General features: G+C 40.3%; 1 protein-coding gene across 3 annotated transcripts in view; it reads left to right on the forward strand.

Annotated features, from left to right (window-relative positions):
- Positions 1–937: 937 nt before the first annotated feature.
- The window catches only part of DCBLD2 (discoidin, CUB and LCCL domain containing 2), an 80,809-nt gene continuing 56,211 nt past the window's right edge, over positions 938–25,535 (forward strand). The window contains exons 1-3 of one of the 3 annotated variants that reach the window (XM_077884398.1): positions 938–1,568; positions 17,197–17,319; positions 18,067–18,294. In XM_077884398.1, the coding sequence (XP_077740524.1) occupies positions 1,301–1,568; positions 17,197–17,319; positions 18,067–18,294 (619 nt within the window). In that variant the 5' untranslated portion in view covers positions 938–1,300. Of the gene's footprint in view, positions 1,569–17,196; positions 17,408–18,066; positions 18,295–25,535 lie in introns of those variants that run through there. The other 2 variants (XM_077884399.1, XM_077884400.1) reach the window with 2 other exon arrangements.

The following is a 25,535-nucleotide window of genomic DNA, read 5'->3' on the forward strand; positions in this document are numbered from 1 at the left end:
CAGTTGTCCTTGTCCTTGCATTTACCCACAGTTTCCATCTCTCACGAGCATTTGTTGCATCCTGACTTTCACGATGTATTTCCCTCTCTACCAACACTAGACCCTGGAGGATTTCTGTATTAGGGCTGTTAATCCCACAAGTGTCAGCATAGGGCTTGCAAGCGCATAGCAGGTGCTCAACACCTCTTGGAAGAATGGCTGAACGAATGCTGGGATGTTAGGTTTAAACTGCTGTGGGGGCATGGATCGTGCTATATGTGGTTTTGTTTTTTTTGTCCTGCTCCCAGTAGAGTAAAATAGTGGAAGGCATAGGAAAAAAGAAATACATATTTTTTTGAATTGAACCCTGTATTTTTTTAAAAATTTCAACTCGGAGTTGCTGCAGCAATCGGCTGTAGTTTTCATTTAAAAACAAACAAAAAAAAACAAACGCCACACACGCTCTGCTTTTTTTTTGTTTTTTTTTTTTTTTCTGTAAAAGGTTTCTCAGACGCAGGCCCCAGCGACGAGCCTCCAGGAGCCTGGGCGCCCACCCCTCGCGGTGGCCTGATGCGCGGCGGGGAGGAGCGAGGCGGGCGGGGCAGCCCGGAAGGCCCGGCGAGGGCGGGCGGCCGCGGCGGCCGGAGCGGCTCGGGCTGCGGGCCCAACAATGAGCGGCGCGCGCGCCGGGCCGGGCGGGGGGGCGGGGCCGGGGCCGGGGGCGGGGCCGGGGGCGGGGCCCGGGCGGGGGCGGGGCGACGCCTCCGTGGGCTGCAGGCGATTGGAGCCGAGCGACGGGGGGCGGCCCAGCCCCGGGAGAGGGCCGGGGAGCTAACGGGCCGCCCGCGGACGGAGCGCGCCGATTGGAGGGCGCGGAGGGAGACGCGCCGGAGCCGGCCGCCGATTGGCCGCGGCGGGCCGGGGGCGTGGCCAGTGCGCGCCGGAGGGAGCGCGAGGGAGCGGGCGGCCGGCCTGCCAGCCAGCCCCTCGGAGCCCGGGCGTGTGCCGCGAGCCGGGCCGGCGGAGGACCGCGGGGCGGGAGGCGCGAGCCCGGCTCCCGCGCAGCCGCCCGCCGCGGCTCCAGCGCCCCGCTCCCTTCGCTCTCCCGCCGCGCCCCGCTCTGGGGTCTCGGGGAGGGGGAGCGAGGGCAGGACCTGAGCGGGCGGCGAGAGCGGCGAGAGCGGCGAGAGCGGCGCGCGGGGCGGACGGGGTCCCGGCGCGGGGCTCAGCGCGGCCGCCGCTCGCTCTCCCGCCGCCGCCGCCGCCGCCGCCGCCTCGCCCCGGGCGCCCGCACTATGCAGGCGGACCGCCGGCCGCCGCGATGGGGAGCGGGGCGCCGCTGAGAGCCGGGCTCAGCCCTCCCGCTCCGCGACTGCGGGCCGCGGCCGCCGCCCCCGCCCCCGCCCGGGCCGCGCTCCCCCTCTCCCGCCCTCTCCCTCCCCGCGGCGGCGGCTGCTCCTCCTCCCCCTCCTCCTCCTCCTCCTCCCTCTCCTCCTCCTCCTCCCCCTCCTCCTCCTCCCCCATGCCTCTGTCCCTCCTGCTGCTCCTTATCCTGGTCCTGCTCCTCGAGGACGCCGGAGCCCAGCAAGGTGAGCGGGGCCCGGGAGGGTGCGGGGCCCCGGGACGTGAGCCGGAGGTGCAGATGCACGGGGGAGGGGGGGGTGCCTGGGACCCGGTGGGACCTCGCGGGACCGGGCGGCACCCGGCCGGACCCTCCCCTCGCGGGCTTCAGCTGCAAAGGTGGGCTCTGCCTGTGCCCCCCCCCCCCGCCCCCCCCACCTGGCGCGCCTTTACTTTTTGACAAAGCCTCTGGCTTTCCTGAAAAGAGAGAAGCGAGACCCGGCTAGGAAGGCCTCCCTCTTGGTAGTGGATTCTTCTCGGGGGAACCTTTGGGAGGAAAAAGAGAAGTTTTGGAGGCGTGATTCCCGAAAGTTAGGCTAAGATGATGGAGAGCCCAGGAGGGCAAGATAATTAAAGAGCGTCTTAAACTAATTGAAGGCAACTGGCGACACTTCTCTTTCGTGGAAATGCTCAGGTTCACACGCGAATGGCCCTGACTGTGGGTAGCTTTGAGCCTTGGGCTCGGGCCTTGCGGTTCAAGGCCCCTTCTGTGATCCCTGGTGGGCTGGGCGGCCTGGGTGCCCCGCCTACGAGCTGTGCTCCCAGATGGAGCACTCCGAGTTACAAGGGTAAGGAGCCCTTTCAGAAAGTGACAAAACTTTCTTTCCCCTACAGACCTTGAAATACCTATTTCAGAATCGAGCAAAACTTATTGAATAATGATCATAATGGAAAGAGAATGCAGGGCCCATTCCTACCCCCCCCCCCCACCCTTTAGTACTATTTTCAGGCAGCGAACCGCAATGTTTTAATCAGTTTGGCATCAGTTATTGAACACATTTTTCCATTGCATTTCCGTTTTTACTGCAGTGAGAAGGATATGGCTTGGTTTGTTACTTATTGCTGGGAAGATTTTTAAGTTGATCTCCATGTTTAAGTCCAGCTTAAATGTTGCTCTCGAATGGTTTTCAGTAAAGTGTGGAATCATGGCCATAAGCCTGTCATTATGAAGATGCTGAAACTTTGACAGGCATGTGGAAGTATAATCTAACAATAAAGAGAAATATATTTTGCAAACTGACTTCTTTTTGTTCTAGGCACATTCCTACATGTCTAACTTAAAATGTAGAGGCTTAGCGTTCAGGTTTTTAGTTAGATCGTCTTCTTAAATAAATTCTTAAACAGCAGCATTTACTAAATTAAAATGTTGAATCCTTACCCCCAACTGAAGTTTTCGAGTGTATGCTTATATTTTCCTTCTAGTAGGAGGAGGAAAAAAAAAAAAAAAAAACCAGGAAGGCTTATATACGACCAGCGCTAATTGGGACTTAACTTTGTGCAGGCAGGCACAATGCTAAGTGGTTTCTCTGTATTAAGACACTTAATCCTTACCATACCCACCTGAGATAAATCGCCTTATCCCATTTCAAACAGAAAGGAACTGAGACACAAAAAATATAAAGTACAGAAAGGAATGTAACTACATAAACAGAATAATCTATTCCTTGATACAGAAAGGAATGTAGCTACCTAAGCAGAATATTCAGTTTTGCTTATTTCTAGGGTGAGAGTGTTTCTATCATGTTTTTAAAAAAATCTTTTTAGAATTTCCTGAACTTGGCCTAATTAACATGCAAATATTATTACCTCATTTTCTTTCCAGGTGTAATTTCATTTTGTAGCACAGCATTTTAACGAATACATGGTCCTCTTTCACAGTGATGTCTTATATAAATTGTGTAGATTAACACAAATAGAAATCATGGTGGTAATTTAAAAGACCTCTGATTTCTAGTTCTTCTTAGTTGATTGGGTAAATTTTGTGAAGTCATTTCATTTCTTTGTCTATCAGTGATATGAGAATACGTATCTATTTTGTAGCCTAACAAAAGTGAAATGATAGTACATAGGAGTGTTGCAAATGGAAAAGCATAATATAGCTGTGATTATTGTTATTAATTTTGAGTTTATTAAGCTGATAAATAAGAACCAGTTAGGTGGATATCACTGGACACGCAGGAATTGTGTGAAATTTCTATTTTCTAATTTTTAAAAATTCTGTTTTTTACCCAAAAGACCCTGATGCAGACTGTAGTGGAATTGCTTTTAGACCAGTCTTAATTAATCTGACACATGCTTTGGGGTGCACTTGGTATTCTCTCACATAAACTGAGAAGAAGTCTAATTTCAAAATGAGAAGCAGTGTTTTAAAACACCTATAGAATTTTTAATAATGGGATTGTCGACATATTGTAGTGTTAGGTGACAAACTTGAGTTTTTACTATTATAAGAAATCTTAGGAAGAAGACTGAAGAGAAGTAATAAAATAATAGTTGTCTTTTGGTGGTAGAGTTGTGGGTAATTTTTGTATGCTTTTCCCAATTTTCTGCAGTTAACAAAGAATCAAAATGTAAGCTGTGAAAAAATGTTTTGCGATGCTTAGATTTTTCTTTCTTTAGTCTCGGTAGAAATGCGTTCAGTGTATATGTTGAGGAAGAACTGTGCTTCAGGAATTTTTAAAAATCTCTCAGACATCGTTTTGAAGTAGCAGAAGGTGTTCACTCTCATTCCAATTGTCGTTTACCCTGGAACCACACAGGTTTCAACTGCACAGATCCATTTGTATGCGCCAGTTTTTTTTCCCCAATAAATATATTGGAAGCTTTGGGGAAGGCTTACAACAGTTTGAAAAAAGTTGCAGAGGAACTGCATAGCCCAGAAGTATTTTAACAATTAAGAATAAGGAAGGTATTATTTTATAAGAATACAGTATATAATACCGGTAACATACAGAATACATGTTAATAGGCTGTTTATGTAATCTGTAAGGCTGATCAGGCTTCTGGTCACCAGTAAGCTGCGAACAAAGTTTTGAGGGAGTCCGAAGGTACAGACGGATTTTTGACTACACACAGGGAGGTCAGTACCCTTAACCCCTGAGTTGTTCAGGGATCAGCTGTAATGCTCTACATACCTATTCCTGAGCGGGTTTTCTGCTGTCAGAGTGATTTTTCTTTTTATTTGGCTCAGAATAAAATTTATCATTGGTCTGAAAATTTGTCAACCTTTCATAGCAGGGATGTATTTTAACCATTATTATTTCATTTATTTGTAAATAGATTGTGTCTCTGCACATTTAATTTTCTGTGATGGTGTTTTAGATATAGCTTACGTTTTTGTATTTTTAAGTTCTAAGTTTGAGTTGAGTTCATCTTCAGAATATTTTTGCTGTTGAAAGCATTTTTTTTTTTTCCTGTAACACGTCCCAAAGACTTAATTTGGTCAAATTTATTATGATGATTGCATATTTGCTACTGTAATAAATGTATTTAATAGGAAGTTCAGAGTCTACTGTGAATAATTCTGTGTCTCTGATTTACATCTTGACTAGAAATTTGTGTCCCCTCATCTCAGGAGCTCAGCTTCCTCCTTCGTGTCCTGGAGGGTTTGGCTACCTTCTAGGTTAGATTATTATTGGAATGTGGTAAAATATCAGGGAATTAATTTTTTTTACGATTTCCTTTTTTTTTTCTTTTAAGATTTTATTTATTTATTCATGAGAGACACAGGCAGAGGGAGAAGCAGGCTCTATGCAGGGAGCCCGACGTGGGACTCAATCCCGGGTCTCCAGGATCACGCCCTGGGCTGAAGGTGGCGCTAAACTGCTCAGCCACCTGTTTATGTCTATTAATATGAAATATTTGTGAAAGTACTGATTTTTGTTTGCATAAATATACGAAACAAGTTCAGTCTTAATCATTCAACTTCACAGTGATGTCAGAACTAATGTGTGGGGAAAAAATTGTTTTCTGTCATGTAGTGGCTTTATTTGGTTGTGAGGCAGGTAAATAGTTTTCCAACAGTATTTGTAAATTGTCAGAAATGAAGAGCACATCTCCCTCAGCAATGGTCATTTGTAATTATTTCTAATATTGACATTAGGTTAATTTAGAATTTTCCACTGTCTTGTCTTGGCAAAATAAAACATTAGACTCTTGGGACTCCTGGGTGGCTCTGTGGTTGAGCGTCTGCCTTCGGCCCAGGGGCATGATCCTGGGGTCCCGGGATGGAGTCCCACATCGGGCTCCCTGCATGGAGCCTACTTGTCCCTCTGCCTGTGACTCTGCCTCTCTCTCAGTGTCTTTTGTGAATAAATAAATAAAATCTTAAAAAAAAAAAAAAAAGGCCTCTTACATGTAGTTTTGTTCAGAGGTAAAAATCAGAACATCCTTCTTCTGCTATATTTCTGATTAATTTTGCCGAGTGAAAATTAGAAATACAGCATAAATTCCATATTTGCTAATGATTAGGTTTAAAATCCACATTTTAAAAACTCAAATGAAAAATCAATTGTAGAATTGTAAGTCATTGATTTTAGGTAGATTTCCCTATGCTTTAAGCAAAGAGGAAACATTAATTCCCTCTGGAGATGGTTAATAACTCTGTCTGAACATCTGAGCTTCATTCTAGAAGACCCAATAATAAAAAAAACTACCTTAAGATCGTGAAATTGGTGTTAAGTGAAAGTACCAGCGCTACAATGAAAATGACAAATGAATTAATTTCCAAGAAGAAATCATAAGGATATATATGATGAGGAAAGGCTACACGTGTATAGAAGTGGTTTTAAGTTTAGGATTATACTTAACAAAATGAACCATGAACCTAGGATGGGAAAGCTCAGGTAGTAATGTTGGGCATTAATGAAATGCATGCAAATAGCTTCTATTTGAGCTTCTTAATTCGTTGGAAGGATGTAGCATGATGACCTAAAATTGTCAGGTTTAGGAAAAGCTTCGTAGAGATAGTGAAATGTGATTGTTGAAAGACGAAGTGAGACAACTTGGTGGTTTTTCTTGTGCGGTTCATGGATTCAGTTTATTACTTTGTAACAACCTTACTACACAGCCTTGCCACTTTATTTATTAAATATTGTACAGATAATTACAGTTGTTTAAGACCAAAAACTTGATCATTATCCACAGTTCCACCCCCTAATCTATCAGCTTACTATTCATATGTTTCTTCCTATTCCATATTCACACTCCTACATAATAATCTTACATGGTTGTAATTTTAATCGTGTTATGTTCCATAGGGGTGTTGTGTTGAAATTAATTGTGTACTGTGTAGGCTAATTTAGCACCCATAGGAATACATAAAAATACAGCAAAAAAATATTCAAAATGTAAAAATTCATCACAAGGCATTATGAAGTAATTACTCTATTGTTTGGAATTGCTGTTACAGTATTTTCTTTAGTCCATCTGATTGAATTCTTCATCTAGGGTGGAGTCTTTTAAGAAGATATTTCTGTGCAAAATATTAGCTTAGAAACCTATGTAATGCAAATTTCCCAGATCATTATGTGGATTAAATGCCTGCTAAAACATTACCTACTAATCATCCTGCACGCTGAAGGATATGTAGCTGGAAGAAAAATGTTGATTAGCCACTTGAATTATGGAGATGCTGGTTCCCTCAACTGCCCTCTGAGAGTGGGCAAGGCTTTTGTTGAGTTGGGTGCATGCAAGTTGGGGGCAAAACTGAATTGCTTGGTTGATAAGGAAAAGATGCTGGTACTCTTTATCATCCTTTCATTGAGAACCTGCAGCATGACGTAGTACCAACTATGAGCTTCCAAGCATGTGTGCACGTATGTCCTGAGACATTTAGAGAAGAGTAAAACATTTTGTCTTCAGAGAACCTACCGTGTAGTTGGGGAAATAATTATCTTTAAGTTGCATATATAATTCAAGGGAGGTTGCATTTTGCTGTGGGTTTGCAGGGAAGAAACACTTGTGGTGCCTAAGGAGGTAGAAGCCTTTTTTTTTTTTAATTTTTTTTTTAATTTTTATTTATTTATGATAGTCACAGAAAGAGAGAGAGAGGCAGAGACACAGGCAGAGGGAGAAGCAGGCTCCATGCACCGGGAGCCCGACGTGGGATTCGATCCCGGGTCTCCAGGATCGTGCCCCGGGCCAAAGGCAGGCGCCAAACCGCTGCGCCACCCAGGGATCCCTTTTTTATAAAGTTATTTTAACTGAGTGAGCTTTGAAGGATTTGTAGGTTTGTAGGCCACAAGGATGACAGACGTTTGAGAAGTAAAGATCACAGTATCAAAATAGCAGGGAGTCAGGAAGGCCTGGGTGTGGAAGCCTAGCCTGTTGCAAGACTCTAAGCTCCTGGTCCTGGCTTCCTGCCTCCTTCCTGAGCCCCAGGCCTTGCTCCTGCCTAATAATCGGGTGGATATTGACAGGTTGGTTACTGCTGGCCATGGTTCTGGGGCACTGGGGTATTGCCTTTCTGAAGCAGTGTGGCTGGCAGCCTCTTGATCACCTGTAAGATATAATCCAAACTCCTTTGCATATTATACATGTAATTTTTTCACAGCATGGTCTCTCCTTTCCTCTCTGACCTAATCTCATGCCAGCATCTGTCACCTTTTATATGTAGCTCACGGGTAAGACTGAACTACTTTTTATTGCTCTAGAGTATAATTTCATGGTTTTTTTGCCTTGTTCCCTATACTGACTTCCTTATACATGCTATTTTCTCGGCTTAGAAAGGCCTCTTCCTTTCCTTGCCTGCTTGGTAAACTCCTAATATCCCTTCAGAACCCTTCTTGGGTATTATCCCTGAGAGGAGTTCTTTGACTGTCACCACACACTCATCTCCAGATGGGACGTTTCAGTTATGTCTATTCATTCATTAATCACACTGAAAATTAGAGATTAGTCCTGGCAGAGAGTTTTACTCATTTTCTTGTTTCTAATATGCAGCATGATGTCTGTCATTCAAAACACATGAATTAAGAAGGCATTTCTGGAGTGAACCTGCTGCCCCAGGCCCATGATTTGGTGTTGGTCTCTGGGCATCTCCTCCCCAGGCTCCGTTAGCGTCAGAGCCTGCACTTCTCGGGCTCATGGGAGGAGAGCCCGCTCTTGCACCTGACTACCTCCTTGCTCAGGGCCTAACATTCCGCCTAGGGTCTCCCAGCTGCCCTCCGTCTGGGACCTAGGTAGGCTACTCTGCTCCCTAGGTGGAAATTCCACCAGAACTCTGCACACAGCCATGGCTATTCTCAGAAAACACTGCCGTGCCCACCTTGTCCGATTGGTCATCTTGAAGAGCAGCAGCCTAAATCAGTGTCAGCAGATGGGGTGCCCTTCTTGGCCCTGTCTTTCAAACTCTGATTTGAGTGACTGCCACTGGCATTATCAGAGTCCCCCAGTCATGGTTCTAGTAGTTGCCTTGCCTCCTCTTTCTTTGACGGCTCCAATTCCTGGAGAATGTTCAGGTAGTTTCAGCAATCTGGTGTCAGAGGAAAGTTCATGAGAAATGAAGGCAGAAAAGTCCAGTGGGAACAAGATCGTGGAGGACTTTCCATGGAGGGCCAGACAGGAGTTTGTCCCTGAAGTGTTAGCCAGGCATCATCCTTAGGTTCCTCTGCCTTCATCCGTTCCACTTGTCTCTCTCGAGGTTCACTTTGTCATCCCAGCCTCCCGTGTCCCTGCTGCCTTTGATGCCCTTCTCCTTGTCAGATCCCATATGTGGCTACGTGCCAGTCCTCCCGGCCTTCTCTGATTCTGGGTAGCTCAGGGCTATTGGAGAAAGTCATGTGGCCAGTGGGACTGGATCTACCGCAGTGAGGACTACTGAGCAAATCTCCAGCTGTGTAGACCAAACCCCGGCCCTGCTTGCATCCCCACACAGTATAACTGCCTCCTTCCTTTCTTCCCCAAACCATCTCTTCCTCTTGTCCAGGACACTGCTGTGTCAGGGAATGTAAGTCATGTTATAGTATAATTTTTTGTTAATGTTTTAGTATAATTTAAACTCGAATGGTGTTTCTTATTCTGTACCTGGAATCATGCTCAAAATACCCACTGGCTCATGTACATCTTTCTTCTGGGCTGTTGGCTTTCCAGGTACCTAACATCTAGGCTTTTTGGAGTGACGACCGTTCTCATGAGTAGACTCCATCCGTGCTGTGCGTTTTCCTAGTATGTGGCGCGCAGCAAATACTCATTAAATATGGATTTCCTTGCAGCCTAGTCTCCATTCTCCTGCAAGTATCATTTAAACTGCCAGATTTTTTTTTTCCTTTTTTGGTTTTGGCTTGTGTTTACTCTGAAAAACCTGAACACTTTCTTCGTCTCTACTGTTTCATACTTTGGTGGACTTTGAAAGTATGGAGACTTTGGAGTCAGATGCACCTGCATTTAAATACTAGGCATGTCAATCGAGGATATCTACTACTACTCTTATTGTTGTTAAATCTCGAAGTCCCCTCTTTTTCTAGAATGTTTGGGGGCTGGGATCAAACCTGTTTGGGTAGTCAGTTTTTCTTGAATGAATCTGTACGAGTGGAGGTGGTTAATACATAAGCAGGTGACAGCTTTGAGGACAAGGAGAAGGTTGTAGACTCCATGGTAACTGAAAACTAAGTAGGGAGATGCGCAGAATGGAGGAAGACCTGAGCAGCAGCAGCAGTCAGTATTAAGATAAGTCCATGAAGATGCTGGAGAAGTTGCAATTAGTTCAAAGAACTGAGCCAGGGAAGAATTTTAAGAAGGAGGGAGGGAAAATCGGAAGGAAGAAAGATGGGAGGGAAGGAAGGGTCAGCAATGCTAGATAATCTGGAATGGTCACAAATGATAAGGATGGAAAAGTATCCACTGACGTTTGGCAGCTTGGAAACCACCCACTTGGGTGAAGAGTTTCCTTGGGGAGGTAGGTCTGTGTTTTGTAGGGCTGCCATTGCAAATTAGTACAAATTTAGGTGGCCTAAAACAACAGAACCGTGTTGGCATATAGTTCTGGAGGCTAGAATTTTGAAATTGGGTTATCAGCAGGGCCATACTCTCTGAAGATGCTAGGGGAGGCTCTTTCCTGGCCTCTTCCTAGCTTCCGGCCGTTTTAATCTTTAGAGTTCCTTTGTATCAGTCCAGTCTCTGCCTCTATAATGTAGCAGCCTTCCTGTGTCTGTATCTGTGTCCAGATTTTCACCTTTTTATAAGGACACCACTTTTTATTAGGGTCCACCCTCATCCAGCATGACCTCATTGTAACTTCATGACGTCTGCTAAGACCCTGTTTCCAAATACAGTTACATTCATTGGTACCAGAAATTAGGACTTAAACATATCTTTTTGGAAGGGATGCAGTCCAGCCTTTAACAGTCCGGAAGATGAATTGCAGTGCTTTGAAACTTAGAACAGGAGGCAAAGAAGTAAGATGTCAATTATGGAGAACAGAAGAAATTTCTCTGTAAAAGAAAGGAAAAGTGAGCAAGGAAATAGTAGATGTTGGGGGACACTAGATGGAACGAATTTTCTGTGGTATTTTGTTGTTGCTGTTAGTGTTAGCGTTCTATGATTTGTTAAAGTGCAAAACCTAGGACCCACCGTGGAGCTATTTTACAGGTTATAATTTGCAAAAGAGGCAAAACTATACCTGCTTTGCAAATATAAAATGAACACATGTCAAAGATTTTATTCAATTCATTCATTAATGAGGGAGCCACTAATGTTAAGTCCTGTCCAGAGAGTATTTGAGATACTAAGTGGTGTTTATAATCATAGGATATGATCACTAGATTAGATGGCTAAGGCCAGTAGGGTCATAAACAGTAACCTTCGGGATTATCTTTTCAGCTGGACAAAAGTGATCTGCATCTCTACTAGACAACAGTCGGTATGTTAACATGCAACCCAAACTGGGACCTTTAAGCAGTGATAAATACCAAGTCCAGCTAACTGTTTTGTCCTATAAATCTTTGGGCAGCTTTTGGCTTTTGTGACATTGAAAAGATGTGCTGCTCACCTTTTTTTTTTTTTTTTTTTAACCAATTTCCAAGTTTAAGATCCTTTTTCTGATGTGTTTATTAGAATCTAGGGAGATAGAGAGGGGGGAATCTCAGAACCTTTACTTAGCCCTTAGGTATTCTAATGTTGATCTGAGAATCACTGAATAAGGGTGAAACTGAGTGGCATTGAGTGCCCATTTGAGATTGGAACCCATTACTTTTTTTTTTTTTTTTTTTTAAGATTTTGTTTATTTATTCATGAGAGACCCGGAGAGAGAGGCAGAGACACAGGCAGAGGGAGAAGCAGGCTTTTCACAGGGAGCCCGTTGTGGGACCCGATCCCAGGACCCCAGGATCACACCCTGAGCTAAAGGCAGACACTCAACTGCTGAGCCACTTAGGCATCCTCCTGGAACCCATTACTTTAATGACACCTATCCCCCTGGAGTTTGTGACCCCCCCTCCCCCCCCCAGTAGTGCTCAGCTCCTTGGCAGATCATATGATCCAGGAATGAGGGTTTGGGAGGGAGATGGTCAGGAAGGACACAAAAGCTAGGAAGTAAAGGTACCAGGAAGAGGTAGTTAGTGCCAGATGTGAAGTCTAGGCTGGGCAGGGAAAGCCATGAGGCCAGAACCAGATTGATAGATGGGGAGAAAAGAGAGACGTCAAGTTCACAGAAAGTATGTGGGTATGAGAGAGCTGCAAGGTCAGGACACCCACCGACCAGCAGAGTGAGACCGCAAAGTTTCTGAGTGTTCACAGGTGGGTGGGCGTGCCTCTGACAGTGGCAAAAGTCAAGTCCAGGTGGTGGTCCTGAGAGAGTTACTGAAGGTCATCGTGGAGAGGAGGAGTGAGAATTACTTTCTCACTGATTTATGCTTTTCACAAGACATTCCACTGGACTGTTGTTACTTTAGGTTGTGGCCAGATGCCCTCTATCTACCTAAGATGGGCAAAAGCCTTTCTGAGCTTTTACGACTGTAATAGTAGCCTCCAGCAAGGAGTGTTCATGGAGCACATTATTATAGGTAAGGCCCTCAATACTAGATATTTTCATACAATATCTCATTTAATTTTTACCCTGTGTGTCTGAATTGTTAGTACCCCCATTTTACAAAGCCGAGGTTTAGTAGCAGTAACTAACCTGAAGGTCACGGTGAGTGGTGGGATAGGGCATTTAAATTCATTCTGTGACTCCAGAGCTCATTTGCTTAACCACTGTGTTCCAAGTTGGGTGTGTGCTTGGTGGGGATTAAAGAGGATTTATACATCTCACATTCCTTCATGTAATTCAATTTTGTAAATTATCACACATGCAGAGAATAGTTCGGGCTTAAAAAAGAATGAAGCTGGGAGCTATTTCTTTTTCTAAAAATTGCCACAGTGACCTTCTTCAGGCTTTCAGAGCATATCCATCTTGTCTAGTATTTAAAAAAAAAAAATGAGTGAAATTAAAGCAGTACTGCGAATTATTTATTTGAGATTTGTGGTGGTGCAACTTTAAAAATTTAATAGTAGTAAGACTGATGTAATCCTTTAGTCCAGAAATTCACAGTGCTAAATACTGCATTAAACATCGTCATTGTAGCCAGATGAAATAGGATGTATTAGTTAATTCTTGCAAGTTATTCCTTTGAATGCCTTTCTACTCTGAATGCCCTTTTCTTTTCAGCTGATTTATTATAAGATTTCACAAATGCATTATAAGATGGGATAGAAGTGACATTTATAGGAAGTAGAGTCAGACTCAGTGGGGGTTAATCCTTGAAAGCTCACTGGAAAAGTATAAACTGTTCATAGTTTACACTGATTGTAATGAAAGTTACATTGCTCTACATTTGTGGCATGTTTGTGCAAGCTTCTGCATTTGCGTATGGTATTGTCACAGTGTATTAGAAGTCACACAGTATTTATATTAATACTCTTCAATCATTCAGATAATTTATATTAAGTATTAGTAATGTGGCTAAAATACGGGGGTGGCAGCAGGGTTACATGTAATTGGTATCATGAGCATGTGCTTATTAGAAAAAAAAACACAAACACTTGAAGTTTAGAGCAGCCTAAAATAATATGTTCTTTGTTGTATTCATTCATTGTTACTTATATATGTTTAACGTTCTTTCTGTTTTCTCTAGGGATAAGTAGTTTAAAAAAATACTGTTATTTTCCTGGAAAAATACCAAAATTTATATCTGGCTTAACACATCTGACCTTAGACTCTTCAGAGGAAGTGAACACATGTTCTGTGAGCAATCCCCCAGATAAATCGGCAGCCAAACAAAAGAGCAGTAAGATCAAATTCCAGTGTTTCTTCTCCACTGAAATTCAAAAATTGCACCAACGGGCTTCTGTCCTTTATGGCCAGTTATACTTTGGTGGAAACCGTCTAGCGGAGGAGACGCTAACAGTGATGGTGGTGTTGATGTTGGAGAAAGATGTGGTGGTGGTGGAGTTACTGGTGAGGGCGCACGGATTGGTCCTAGGATAACCATTGTGAAAGGGATTTTTCCCGTCGTAGTTATGCTGCCTTTGTCAACTCTGCCTTGAGAAAATGGCTAACGGGAGGTGGTGTTGGCTGGTCACAGGTCATCATTATTCTTTCTAGCTCACAAAGTTAGGCAGAAAATTTGGAGACTTACTCCTGACCCTATTAGCACCTTTTTTCTTTATCTTTTTTTTTTTTTTTTTTTTTTAAAGATTTTATTTATTCACATGAGAGAGAGAGGCAGAGACACAGGCAGAGGGAGAAGCAGGCTCCATGCAGGGAGCCCGACGTGGGACTCGATCCCGGGACCCCAGGATCACGCCCTGGGCCGAAGGCAGGCGTTAAACTGCTGAGCCACCCAGGGATCCCCGCGCCTTTTTCCAAACCCTAATTTTAAGAGCCGTTGGCCCAGGAAAGAGATGACTCCAGGGCTGTAGGCTAATGAAAAGAACATTCTCTTTCCTGTAACTTCTGTTTACTTGTTTTAAAAATCAGGAAGCGGGACTCCAGAACTCTCGTTGAACTGCTGATTGTGGGAGGGAAGTGTTCTTAGGTTGTGTGTATCTCAGTGGCCAGAACAGCGTTAGCCTTCGGGCCGGACGGAACCCAGCCGAGAAGGCTCTCAGGCCTTCCTCCCGAGACGTCCTCGCCTTTGCTCTAAGTCAGCCTCCTCAGCCTCCTCAGCCTCCTCAGCCTCCTCAGCCTCCTCAGCCTCCTCAGCCTCAGGACGACTGACAAGTTTAAGATCAATCGTTCTTTACTCTGGGGGGCTGTCCTGTGCACCTCGGAGGATGTTCGGCAGCATTCCTGGTTCTACCCACCAGATGCCAGTAGCACGCCCCCCGCCCCCATTGTGACAACCTAAAATATCTCCAGACATTGCCAATCGGGAGGTAAAACTGCTCCCGTGGGAGCCTCCCCGTCTCCCCCCATTCGAGCACCACCGCTCCAAGTGTAGTAGGTGCTTAGACAATAAAGAATTTTTTCCAGATTTTAGTCTTACTTTTTTAAATACTTTGGCATTTTAAGTATTGGTACGGAATAGGATTTGCTCATAACTGGAAAACTGGAGGCACGTTTTCTAATTTGAGGGTAAAAGTGAGGATAGGGTCTCCCTGGAGAGTTCAACCTAACGACCTCTGGATGCTTCCTGCAGTGGTTTCCAGAGTCCCAGTAATCTTAAAATAAATCGCTGAAAAAGGGCATTCAGAGTAGAAAAGCATTCAAAGGAATAACTTGCAAGAATTAACTAATACATCCTATTTCATCTGGCTACAATGACGATGTTTAATGCAGTATTTAGCACTGTGAATTTCTGGACTAAAGGATTACATCAGTCTTACTACTATTAAATCTTTAAAGTTGCACCACCACAAATCTCAAATAATTCGCAGTACTGCTTTAATTTCACTCATTTTTTTTTAAATACTAGACAAGATGGATATGCTCTGAAAGCCTGAAGAAGGTCACTGTGGCAATTTTTAGAAAAAGAAATAGCTCCCAGCTTCATTCTTTTTGCGGGGGACCCTTTAGCGGGTCAGGATTGTGCAGGCAGGAGTGTACAGGATGCCAGCGTAACATGTATTTCTTCCTTGGGAATAACTGAGAAAAACATTTGAAGATTGCTGGCCTAGTGATACTGTATAAGCCCAGCCTCCCCTTTCAAACTAGAATATTCTAAACATCCTCTTTGCAGCAGTAGGTGTTTGTCGAGGCCAGCACATCTATTTATCTGGTCAGGTTAAACTTATCAAATTGTCTTGGAAGTATGAAACATTCAAACTTGTACATCGTAGTAGTAGACTTGAGACCTTCTTTTAACTTTGGGTTCTGGTGCATATCATCTTTTTTGCTAGGGGAGGAAGCTCTGAACTCCATCACATATTTTAGAACATTCTTGGCACAGTCCTTGTGGACTGTTCATGCCCTCCCCCTACACAAGATACTGAAAAAAGACGGCTCCATCTTAATTGTTTTCTTCATCAGCGTGCATGCAAAAGTCCTGTTTTTCATCAGTTAGTATTTATTTTGTTAAATTGCACTTTATGGAGGAAAGGGCAAGAGACATTTTGCATATTTATTGACAAACATAAGTATGAGCATAAAGACATCTAAAAATTACTCCTAACACTGCTTATGCTCTTTGTAAAATTCATTTTAAAATGGCAACCGTAAGTTAAATAGTAGCCTGTGGGGAATACATTACATGGGACAATCTGCCATTACTAAGTCATGAATTCAGCTGTTAATAGGAAATTCTTGGGTTCCTGAAATCCATCGGCACTTCCAGTCACTTAAAAAGCTGCCTTAGTGTCTATTCACTAAAGAGAATACATTTATATTTTGAGTTATTTTATTTATTCAGTGGCTACTTTTCAAAGATTTAAACACTCCAGAAAGCACATTTTCATCTTTTCAATAGCAAGAGAACATTTCAGACTAGTTTCGTAATGTTAAAAACTCTGTCTTAGGGGATAATCTTTTTTCTCTAAGGAAAAATTGTAATGATTATTCAAAAGTTATTTATGTTACAATTCATTTATTTTCACAGTGAAGGTTTTATATCCCTGTGTTTCTAATTTAGATGATTTTCAGAAGAGATATGCAAGGTATTTTCATCATACTTGCGGAGAAAATTTGAGTGTTTTTTTTTTCCTTCTGAGTTGTATAACATTTAAGTTTTATATTTGCAGAAGATCAGTGGGTGTATCACAAAAACATGTTTATTTCATGGTGCCTCTATATAGTATTGAGGGATTATGCCTAGTTTCTGTGTGTAGATTGAAAGCAGGTGTAGGGATAGCTGAAGTTCAGTGTTGCTCACAAGTTGAGCTTTATAAGAGAGGTTTGTTTAGGAAGCCAGATTGCTAGTATTGACCTTTAAAAGTGGGCCAACATTACTAGTAGGGATTTGAGAATAAAATTTCTTGATCAGAAAAGGACATGAAGTACTGTCGTCATAATGTACGTACAGAATTTTTCCTTTATTAAAGTGAGTTTTGAGACGGGTTTGAAATTACTTTTTCATTGGTACTTGTACAGTTTCCTTATTCACTGAATTAATAAATATTTTTTTTGCAGCTACTTGCCAGATACTATATTAGCTTTTAAAGCTTTCATTCATCTGTTGTAGTAAATAATATCAGCACTGCATTGTTCTTAAAAATAATAAATCAACATAATAGAAAATCCTTTTACAGACATCTGTATCCATATTGACTTTTAAATTCACCACTGTCACTTTTGATACAGTTTTTTTGTGTAAGTACAGAACTATTCCAAAGGTGATTATAAATGGCTATTTTGGAGGAAAAAAATACTATAATTTTAGTATGATGTTTTCATCTTCCTTTCAGAAGGAGATTCATTTGAATCCCATCATGAAGGAATGCTAAATGGTACAATGGGAGCAGCAACTGAAACTTCTCAGCATTGCTTGCCTCTTCTAGGTGCTCAAACACCAAATTTTAGGATAAAAGGTGGATGCAAATAATAGTACGTTAAGTTACCTGAGTTCCCGTAGTGAAGGAATTCTGGAGCAGATAATGCTGCTACCAAGATATGAAGGTTATTTTTCCTAATCTTTACTCATTCATTAAACTGTTATTTTTTCTTCATCATTCTATAGGGGGAAAATGAAGTTTTTGGAGAGGGATTACTAACAAGTCCAATTTCAGTAGAATGTAAAATTAAATTTCCTTAAATATTGCTTTAATGCCTTCAACAATGAATGCCTTGAAATACTGTCATATGGTCTGTGACCTGCGTAACCTTTAGTATAAACTGTTTTTAGGTATCCTTCAACTTCTCACAGAGCTTTTAGAAGGGTTTGTGATGAATGGATGGAGCTGATCACATACTTTTATTTTTATAGTTTACATTTACTTTGAACAATATATATGAATTGATACTCTTTTAAAGATTAAATTTATTATGATATGTATATACATTTATTGTAACCTATGTTTACTTCTGTTTATTGAGATTGGAAGGTTCTTTGAACTCACTGGGGTAATCATTGATTAATTTGACCTTACCTGACATCTTTTGATCCCTGTGAGGAGATATACTAAGAACCCCGTTATCCCTTTTATCTTGTATAAGGAAAGTGTTGGTATAAAACATGTCATACATATTTTAACATTTTCACCAAAAAATCCTGATTATATATAAAGTTAAAAGTGTAATAAAGATTCATCCTTTTAACTCTTTTTTTTTTTTTTAAGGTGATGGATGTGGACATACTGTACTAGGCCCTGAAAGTGGAACCCTCACATCAATAAACTACCCACAGACCTATCCCAACAGCACCGTTTGCGAATGGGAGATCCGTGTAAAGATGGGAGAGAGAGTGCGCATCAAATTTGGTGACTTTGACATTGAAGATTCTGATTCTTGTCATTTTAATTACTTGAGAATTTTTAATGGCATTGGAGTTAGCAGAACTGAAATAGGTAGGACATTTTCTTATAAATGTACATGTAATACATCACTTCCCCGAGTTTTAAAACAAAGCGATCTTTTATACTTACACTGAATAAGCAGGCTATGTAGGATGATATGCAGGAAATTATTGTGTGGATTATGTGTGGAAATCTCAAATGTGAATCTTTTGGGAAGGGGAGATTCTCATCTGTTCATTTACTCTCCACATGAGCTTGTCAGTACTTTTACAAGACGACACTGTACTGCTTCTAGAACATTAATTGTCTCGTTTTTTAGTTTTTTCTAATCATTTTATTTGCAATTAAAGAATAGAAGTATAATTCATGCTTAGGAGGCACTGTATCATGGTGATTGAGAGCATAGATTTTGGATCCAAACTGCCTGGTATCAAATCGTCACTCTGCTGTTAGCTTATGTGTGACTTTGGACAAGTTACCTGACCTCTTTTTTCGCTTGTAAAATAGGGAATGAACCAGTAACATGTAACGTGCTTAGAACAGTCCATAACACGTAATATGTGCTTACTAATGCTAGCTGCTGCTGTTATTCTTCACTAAGATCAGCAGTTCTCAATTATGGCTGCATGTTAGAGTCACTTGGAAAGATTTTAAATAATACTATATTCTAGATAATACTATATCCCCATCCTAGACCATTTGGGTCAGAATTGATTGGGTAGGACCCACACCTCTGTATTTTTAAAAGCTTCCCAGCAGAATCTGCTTTGTAGTTATGTTGAGAATCTTTGGTTTAGAAACCAGTCCCTTTGTCTTAAAGGTGGAAAAATGTTTACAACTATTTGAATGAACTAACATCATAAAATCTTGAATTCTCTGTGAATTAATTTGGAAACATGTATTGGTACCGCTGTATAAAATATCTTTCAGAATTGTAATTGGAACCCAGTGTCTTGTTTAAGCATGATGTTCATCCTCCAGAAGCCTCCTCTCCATCTGTAGTCAAATCCTTTATCTCCTCTACTTTTTGGCCTCTTACCTAGGAGAGAAGCAATTCCTGGCCAGCTTCTCTGACTGCTGATTGATAACCTCTGTTGCCTCTCAGTCAGCTCTTAATTAGTCTGGTAGCTTGATCACGGTGTGTATATTGCCATGAATATACGGTCTTGGATAAGCTTTAAGGAACTCAGATTGTCTAAGGATCTAGAAACCACTGTAACACTAATAAAGGGCAGCTGGATATTAAATGTGTGACGCAGACAGGAGTAATAATACCACCTGCATGGTCTTGTAACAGCAATAAAGAAAGGTGAGCCAGTGTCCCGTCAAACTCAGCAGTTTACAGGACAAAAGGAGCTAGAGAAACACATTTTATCAACTGTAAAGACTGTATATAAATAGCATTTTTAAAAAAGAAAGGGAATTGTGATACTTTAAGAGCTACATCTTCCAAAACTAATATGTAGATCTTGTTTTGATCTTGATTCAAGCTGCAGGAGGACATTGTTAATCAGAGAAATTTTAAGAGGAACCAGGCATTCAGTGGTAGCAGGAATGATTGTTTTTGGTGTGTTAAGGTTATAATTATTTTTTTAAGATCTGATTTGTTAGAGACGTTCCAAAGTTCAAATCTAATATACTGTTGATAGTCTTTTCTACTTTGCTTTCTCCCCACCGAACAGGGGAATCATTCCAACAGCACTGCATAGACATAGCTTTTAATTCTTCTTAACAGCTACAGAAACTCCATAGTGTGGAGGTACTACGGTTTATGTAACCTCTCTTTTATGCATAGATACTTCCAGCATTGTGCAGTTATAAACAGTGCTGCAATAAATAACTTTACACTTCTGTTTTCTTATATTCTTGGAGGTACATCTTCAGAATAAATTCCTGAAGTGTGATTATTGGTTCAAAAGATAAATGGAGATATAGCTTTGTTAGGTATTGCCAGATTCCCCCTATAAGGGCTGTGCCAATTTGCATTTCCATTCAGCAATGCATAAAATTGCCTGTTTCCCCACAGCCTTGCTGGTGTATGCATCATCATGCTTTTGAAGCTTTGCCAGTTGATAGGTGAGAAATGGTATCTCAGTATACTGATAATTTGCATTTCTCTTACTATAAGTCACGTTGAACATATTTTGTTTGTATGTTGAAGATTCATTTTTTAAGTAACTTTATGTTTGCGTCATTTGCCTATTTTTGTCAGATTTTTTTTGGTCTTTGTCTTTCTTCCGTGCTAGGAATTCTGATACTGTCTTTTAGTGATAGTACCGCCATATGATTACATGGTGCAGACAATTTCTCCTTCTTTGTCAGTTGTCTTTTGACTTTGTATATGGAATTTGTTTATATGGATCTTTTCTTTTTTTTGCCATGCAGTTTTTTTTTCAGTGTAACAAATTTATTTCTCCTTTGCATCTGGATCCTGAGTCCTAATTGGAAAGCCTCTCCCCACATGTTTTCTTCTAATACATGTATGTGGTTTCATTCTTTTTAATAATTAGATTCTTGGTCCATTTAGGGATATTCTTTTGTGTGATGTGAAGTATAGATCTAATAGGATATCTTTTCCAAATGACTAATCACTTGTCCTAACGCTATGCATTTGAAAGTCTACCTCTGCCTCAGTGATTTGAGATACTGACTGTTATATCCTCAAGTTCTGTATATACTTGGGTCTGTTTCTGGGTTTTGTGTTGCGTTCCACTGGTCAATATTCACATATAAGATCTTATGCTTTAGGGGATCCGTGGGTGGCTTAGCAGTTTAGCACCTGCCCTTGGCCCAGGGCGTGATCCTGGAGACCTGGGATCGAGTCCCACATCGGGCTCCCTGCATGGAGGCTGCTTCTCCCTCTGCCTGTGTCTCTGCCTCTCTTTCTTTCTCTGTGTCTCTCATTAGTAAATAAAATCTTTAAAAAATAATAATAAAAAATAAAATTGTTACAGATTAAATGATAGAGGTTCTACAATATGTTTTAATGTCTAGTCTCTCTTTATGGATGTTCATTTTTAGTGTTTTCCTGGCTGTTCTTGCCTGTTTATTGATCCATATGAAGTTTTTTTTTTTTTTTTTTAAGGTTTTATTTATTCATGAGAGACACACAAAGGCAGGGACACAGGCAGAGGGAGTAGTAGACTCCCTGTGGAGAGCCTGATGTGAGACTTGATCCCAGGACCCCAGGATCATGACCTGAGCCAAAGGCAGACGTTCAACCACTGAGCCACCCCGGCGTCCCAATTCATATGAAGTTTAGTTATTAGCCTGTCCAAGTTCATAACAGTGTTTGTTGGTGTTTTTATTGTGATTGTATTGTTCATAATTTGTCTTTGTTTTGTTGAGTCATCCTGTTGGAGAACAAGAGCTGCTTTTTTTCCTATTTGTTTGAATTTAATTTCATTGTTTTCAAAGGTGTTTTGAACTTTCTCATATAGATTTTACACATTTTTTTTTGTTCAAGTTATTCCTAAATATCTTCTCTGTTGCTGTTATAAGGGGAGATGGTTTGGTTTAGTTTTGTTTTGCCATTATGTCTTCTTACCAGCTACTAATTATGTGACGATGATTCCTTTCTATATGATGATTTTATATCCTACTACTTTACTGTTTTTTTTTTCTTTTCATTCAGTTTTACTCACTTTCTAAGAATTTCTGGGTACACAGTCACATCTGCAAATAGATAGTTTTACTTCTTTTCCAGTTCTTGTGCCTGTGATTGATTTTTCTTATCTAATTACATTGGCTATTACCACCAGTAATTGCTATGTCAAACAGTAGTGGAGGTAGTAGGCATCTTTTCCTTGTTCCTGATCGTAATGGAAAGGTAGCTCAGATTACCATACAAACTACCATATACTGGAAACTTATTTTCTCACAGCTTTAGAGTATGGAAGTCTGAAATCAGGGTGTCAGATTGATTTCCTGCTGAGAATTCTTTCTGCCTTATAGACAGCTACTTTATTTCTATGTCCACACATGGCAGAGAAAGAGAGGGAATGAGTTCTCTCTCTCTTCTTACAAGGACACTAATACTATCAGATTAGGACTTTACCCTTATGGCCTCATTTAACTTTAGTTGCCTCCAAAAAGGCCCTGTCTTTAAATATGTTCCCATGTAGTGGGAGGAGGCTGCAACAAATTAATTTGGGGGAGTACATAGCAGGAAATATTTATTGATTTCAAGTTTCTTGAGTGGTTTTCATTAGGAAAGAATTGGATTGTGTCAGAAACCTTTTTTTTTTTTTTTTTTTAGCATCTGTGGAGATGGCTGTGAGATTTTCTTCTGAAAATCTATGTGATAGATTATATTAATAGATTTCCTAATATTGAGCAAACTTTGTGTTCCTGGAATGAATTTCCCTTTGTTGTGTCATTCTTTTACTGTGGCATTGGATTCTGTTTCCCAATAATCAATTTAGTGTTTTTTATAAATATTGATAAGCAAAAATTATAGTTTATTTTGCATTGTCCTTATTAGGTTTAGGTATTGATGTTACATATGTAAGTGCAAAGAATTAAAAGGTTTTCCTTCATTTCCACTGCTCTGGAAACATGTAAGAGACTTTTTGAACAAGCTGGTATTTGAAGGTTCCACTCTGTGAAACCATCCAGGCCTGGTGCTTTTCTGGTAGGTCCTTATTTTATTTTTTCTAAGGAGAATGATCTCTTTCAGATTTTATCTTTAAGTAGTTCAGTTTCAGTAAGCTCTTAGCCTCGTAAATTCCCCAGTTCACCTGGGCCTTCAAATTTATTTGCAGTGATGTCTGCAAAATAGAATCATATGATTTTTTTCTGATGGTTATTTCAGTGTTTTTTTCAGTGGCTATTTCCTTCATATCATTTTTGTCTTATCTGTGCTTTCTCTTTTTTTTTTTCCTGATTATCTGCTAGTGGTTTGCCTATTTTGTCAATTTTTTCCAAAAAAATGTATTTTGATTTATTATAATTAGGTATGTTCTTTTTTTCTCCACCTTACTAATTTCTGTTTTTAGTTATTTTCTTCATTATGCTTGCTAAAGTTTTTTGTTGTTGTTGTTACCTAGCTTTTAGCAAAGAATCTTAATTCATTTATATTTATTTTATCATTGTTATTGATAAATGTGTCTAATACTGTGGGGTTTACTTGGATCACATCTTTAGGATTGATACATCACAGATTGATTTACAGAATCAGTATTTTTTTGGAAGTCTGTAACTTTGTTTTGTATTTCCTTTTTACCCAATAGATATTTATAATTTGGTTTATAGTACATAAATAAGCTTGCAATTGGAAGTACCTTTTTCTGCTGTTAAATTTTTACTACATTGTAGTCGTAAATATCTCTAAATGTGGTTGTAATAGCTCTTCTTAATGGAGCTTGCTTATATTTTCTGTATAAACCTCATATGCAACCTTTATTATGAATATCCCACATTCAGAAAAGATTTGTTCTCTAATATCAAGATGAAAGGTGTGGTACGCATTCAGGTCTGTCTTTTTTATTGTTTGGATTTTCTTTTTCCTTATTTTTAACTACTTGATCTCTTACTGGCATGTCTCTTTTATTTTTTATTTATTTATTTATTTTTAATTTATTTATTTTTTTTGCACCAAACACATTCGCATTTATTTTTTTTTTAAGCAAATGACAAAGATGGCATGTCTCTTTTATTCCCCCTTGTTTTTCTTTGGGTTTTGCTTTTATAAAGGTGGTTTCAGTGTTGTTGTATAGATATTCTTTTTTTTTTTTAAGATTATTTATTTATTAATGAGAGAGACACACACACACACACACACACACAGAGGCAGAGACACAGGCAGAGACACAGGCAGAGGAAGAAAGGAGCAGGCTCCATGCAGGGAGCCTGACATGGGACTTGATCCTGGGTCTCCAGGATCAGGCCCCAGGCTGAAGGTGGCACTAAACCGCTTGAGCCACCCAGGCCACCCTGTATAGATATTCTTAACTGTAATATCTTTATTTTAAATTGTGACTTCCAGCATTAAAAAGTTCCTCCTTTGTCGTGGCTAATATGTTGAGTTTGAATTTTTTGTGTGTCTGTGACAATATCATCTGTACATCTTCCTCCACATCTCTTACTGTATTCATTTGCCTAGTATACCTGCTTTTGCTCATCCTTTATTTTTAACTTTTGTAAATCATTTTGTTTTCAGTGTTTCTTGTATGTAGCACATTTTTGGGTCTTACTCTGTGAACCTAATTGAAAATCTTTTTTATTTTAAATAGCTGAGTTAAGCCCATTTATACTTATTTATAAAACTGACATGTTTGGTCTCAACTCTATTGTATTTTAAGTTGCAATTTTATGTATTTGTTGTGCTTATTTACATTGTTTTCTTTCCTTCCATTTTTAAACTGATTTTGGAGTTTAATAAATCTTATAATTTTGTTCTAAGTATTGTCTGTAACTCCTACCAATTGTATAACAACATTCAGTGAACTGTTCTACTTTCCTCTCCCTCCTTTCCCTATTTTCACTCTGTTAGAACATAAATTCATAACGTGTAGCCTACATAATGTAACATCTTATTCTTCAACCCACCTCTAAGTTTCCTAAATTTCTATTTAAAAATATTAAATGTTCACTCTCTGTTTTTTTGCCCAAGTTCTCCTAGTCATATTATGAGTGGATGAAGTTCATCTTGGAATAGATTGATTCCTTAAGCAGGATTTACAAGTGCAGAATTTCTTCCATGTTTAGAACTGCTTATTTTTAAATTTGTATTATGTGGAGACTTGAGGGACAGCTTGATTATATATAAATATGTCCTTGATTCACTTGTTCTTTCTTTGAGTTTTGTTTTTGTTTTTAAGTACTCTTCTGTTGCCTGGCTTTTTATATTGTTTTTTGAGAAGCTTATTTGCCTTTAAAGTCTTAATTATGTTATAAGGATGTGTGTTGAAAGTGATCATTGTGGATTGGTTTTCACTGGTATCCAGTAAACTCTTTCAATATATAGTTTCGGGTCTTTTATTTCTGGAAAGTGTTATGGGATGATAGTTTTAATATTATTTCTGTTCTATTACCTTGTGCATCTTTTTTAGACACATTTTAAGCTAAGAAACTTGGATATTCCTTGCCATTTCAACCATATTCTCACCAGTGCTTTTCGTTTTTCATTTCTTTTTCATTCTATTTGGTTCTTTTTTCTTTTTTTCAACATTCATTATCATGTTTCATTGGATCCATTATTCCTTGCGCACCCTGTAATATGGTCTTCATTTTTTATATAATTTTGTCATTTTTAAAAATATTTTGTGAGATCAGCTCTTAGTTCTTTCCGG

Source organism: Canis aureus, chromosome 35, assembly GCF_053574225.1.
Source record: "Canis aureus isolate CA01 chromosome 35, VMU_Caureus_v.1.0, whole genome shotgun sequence".
NCBI classification, from domain to species: Eukaryota; Metazoa; Chordata; class Mammalia; order Carnivora; family Canidae; genus Canis; species Canis aureus.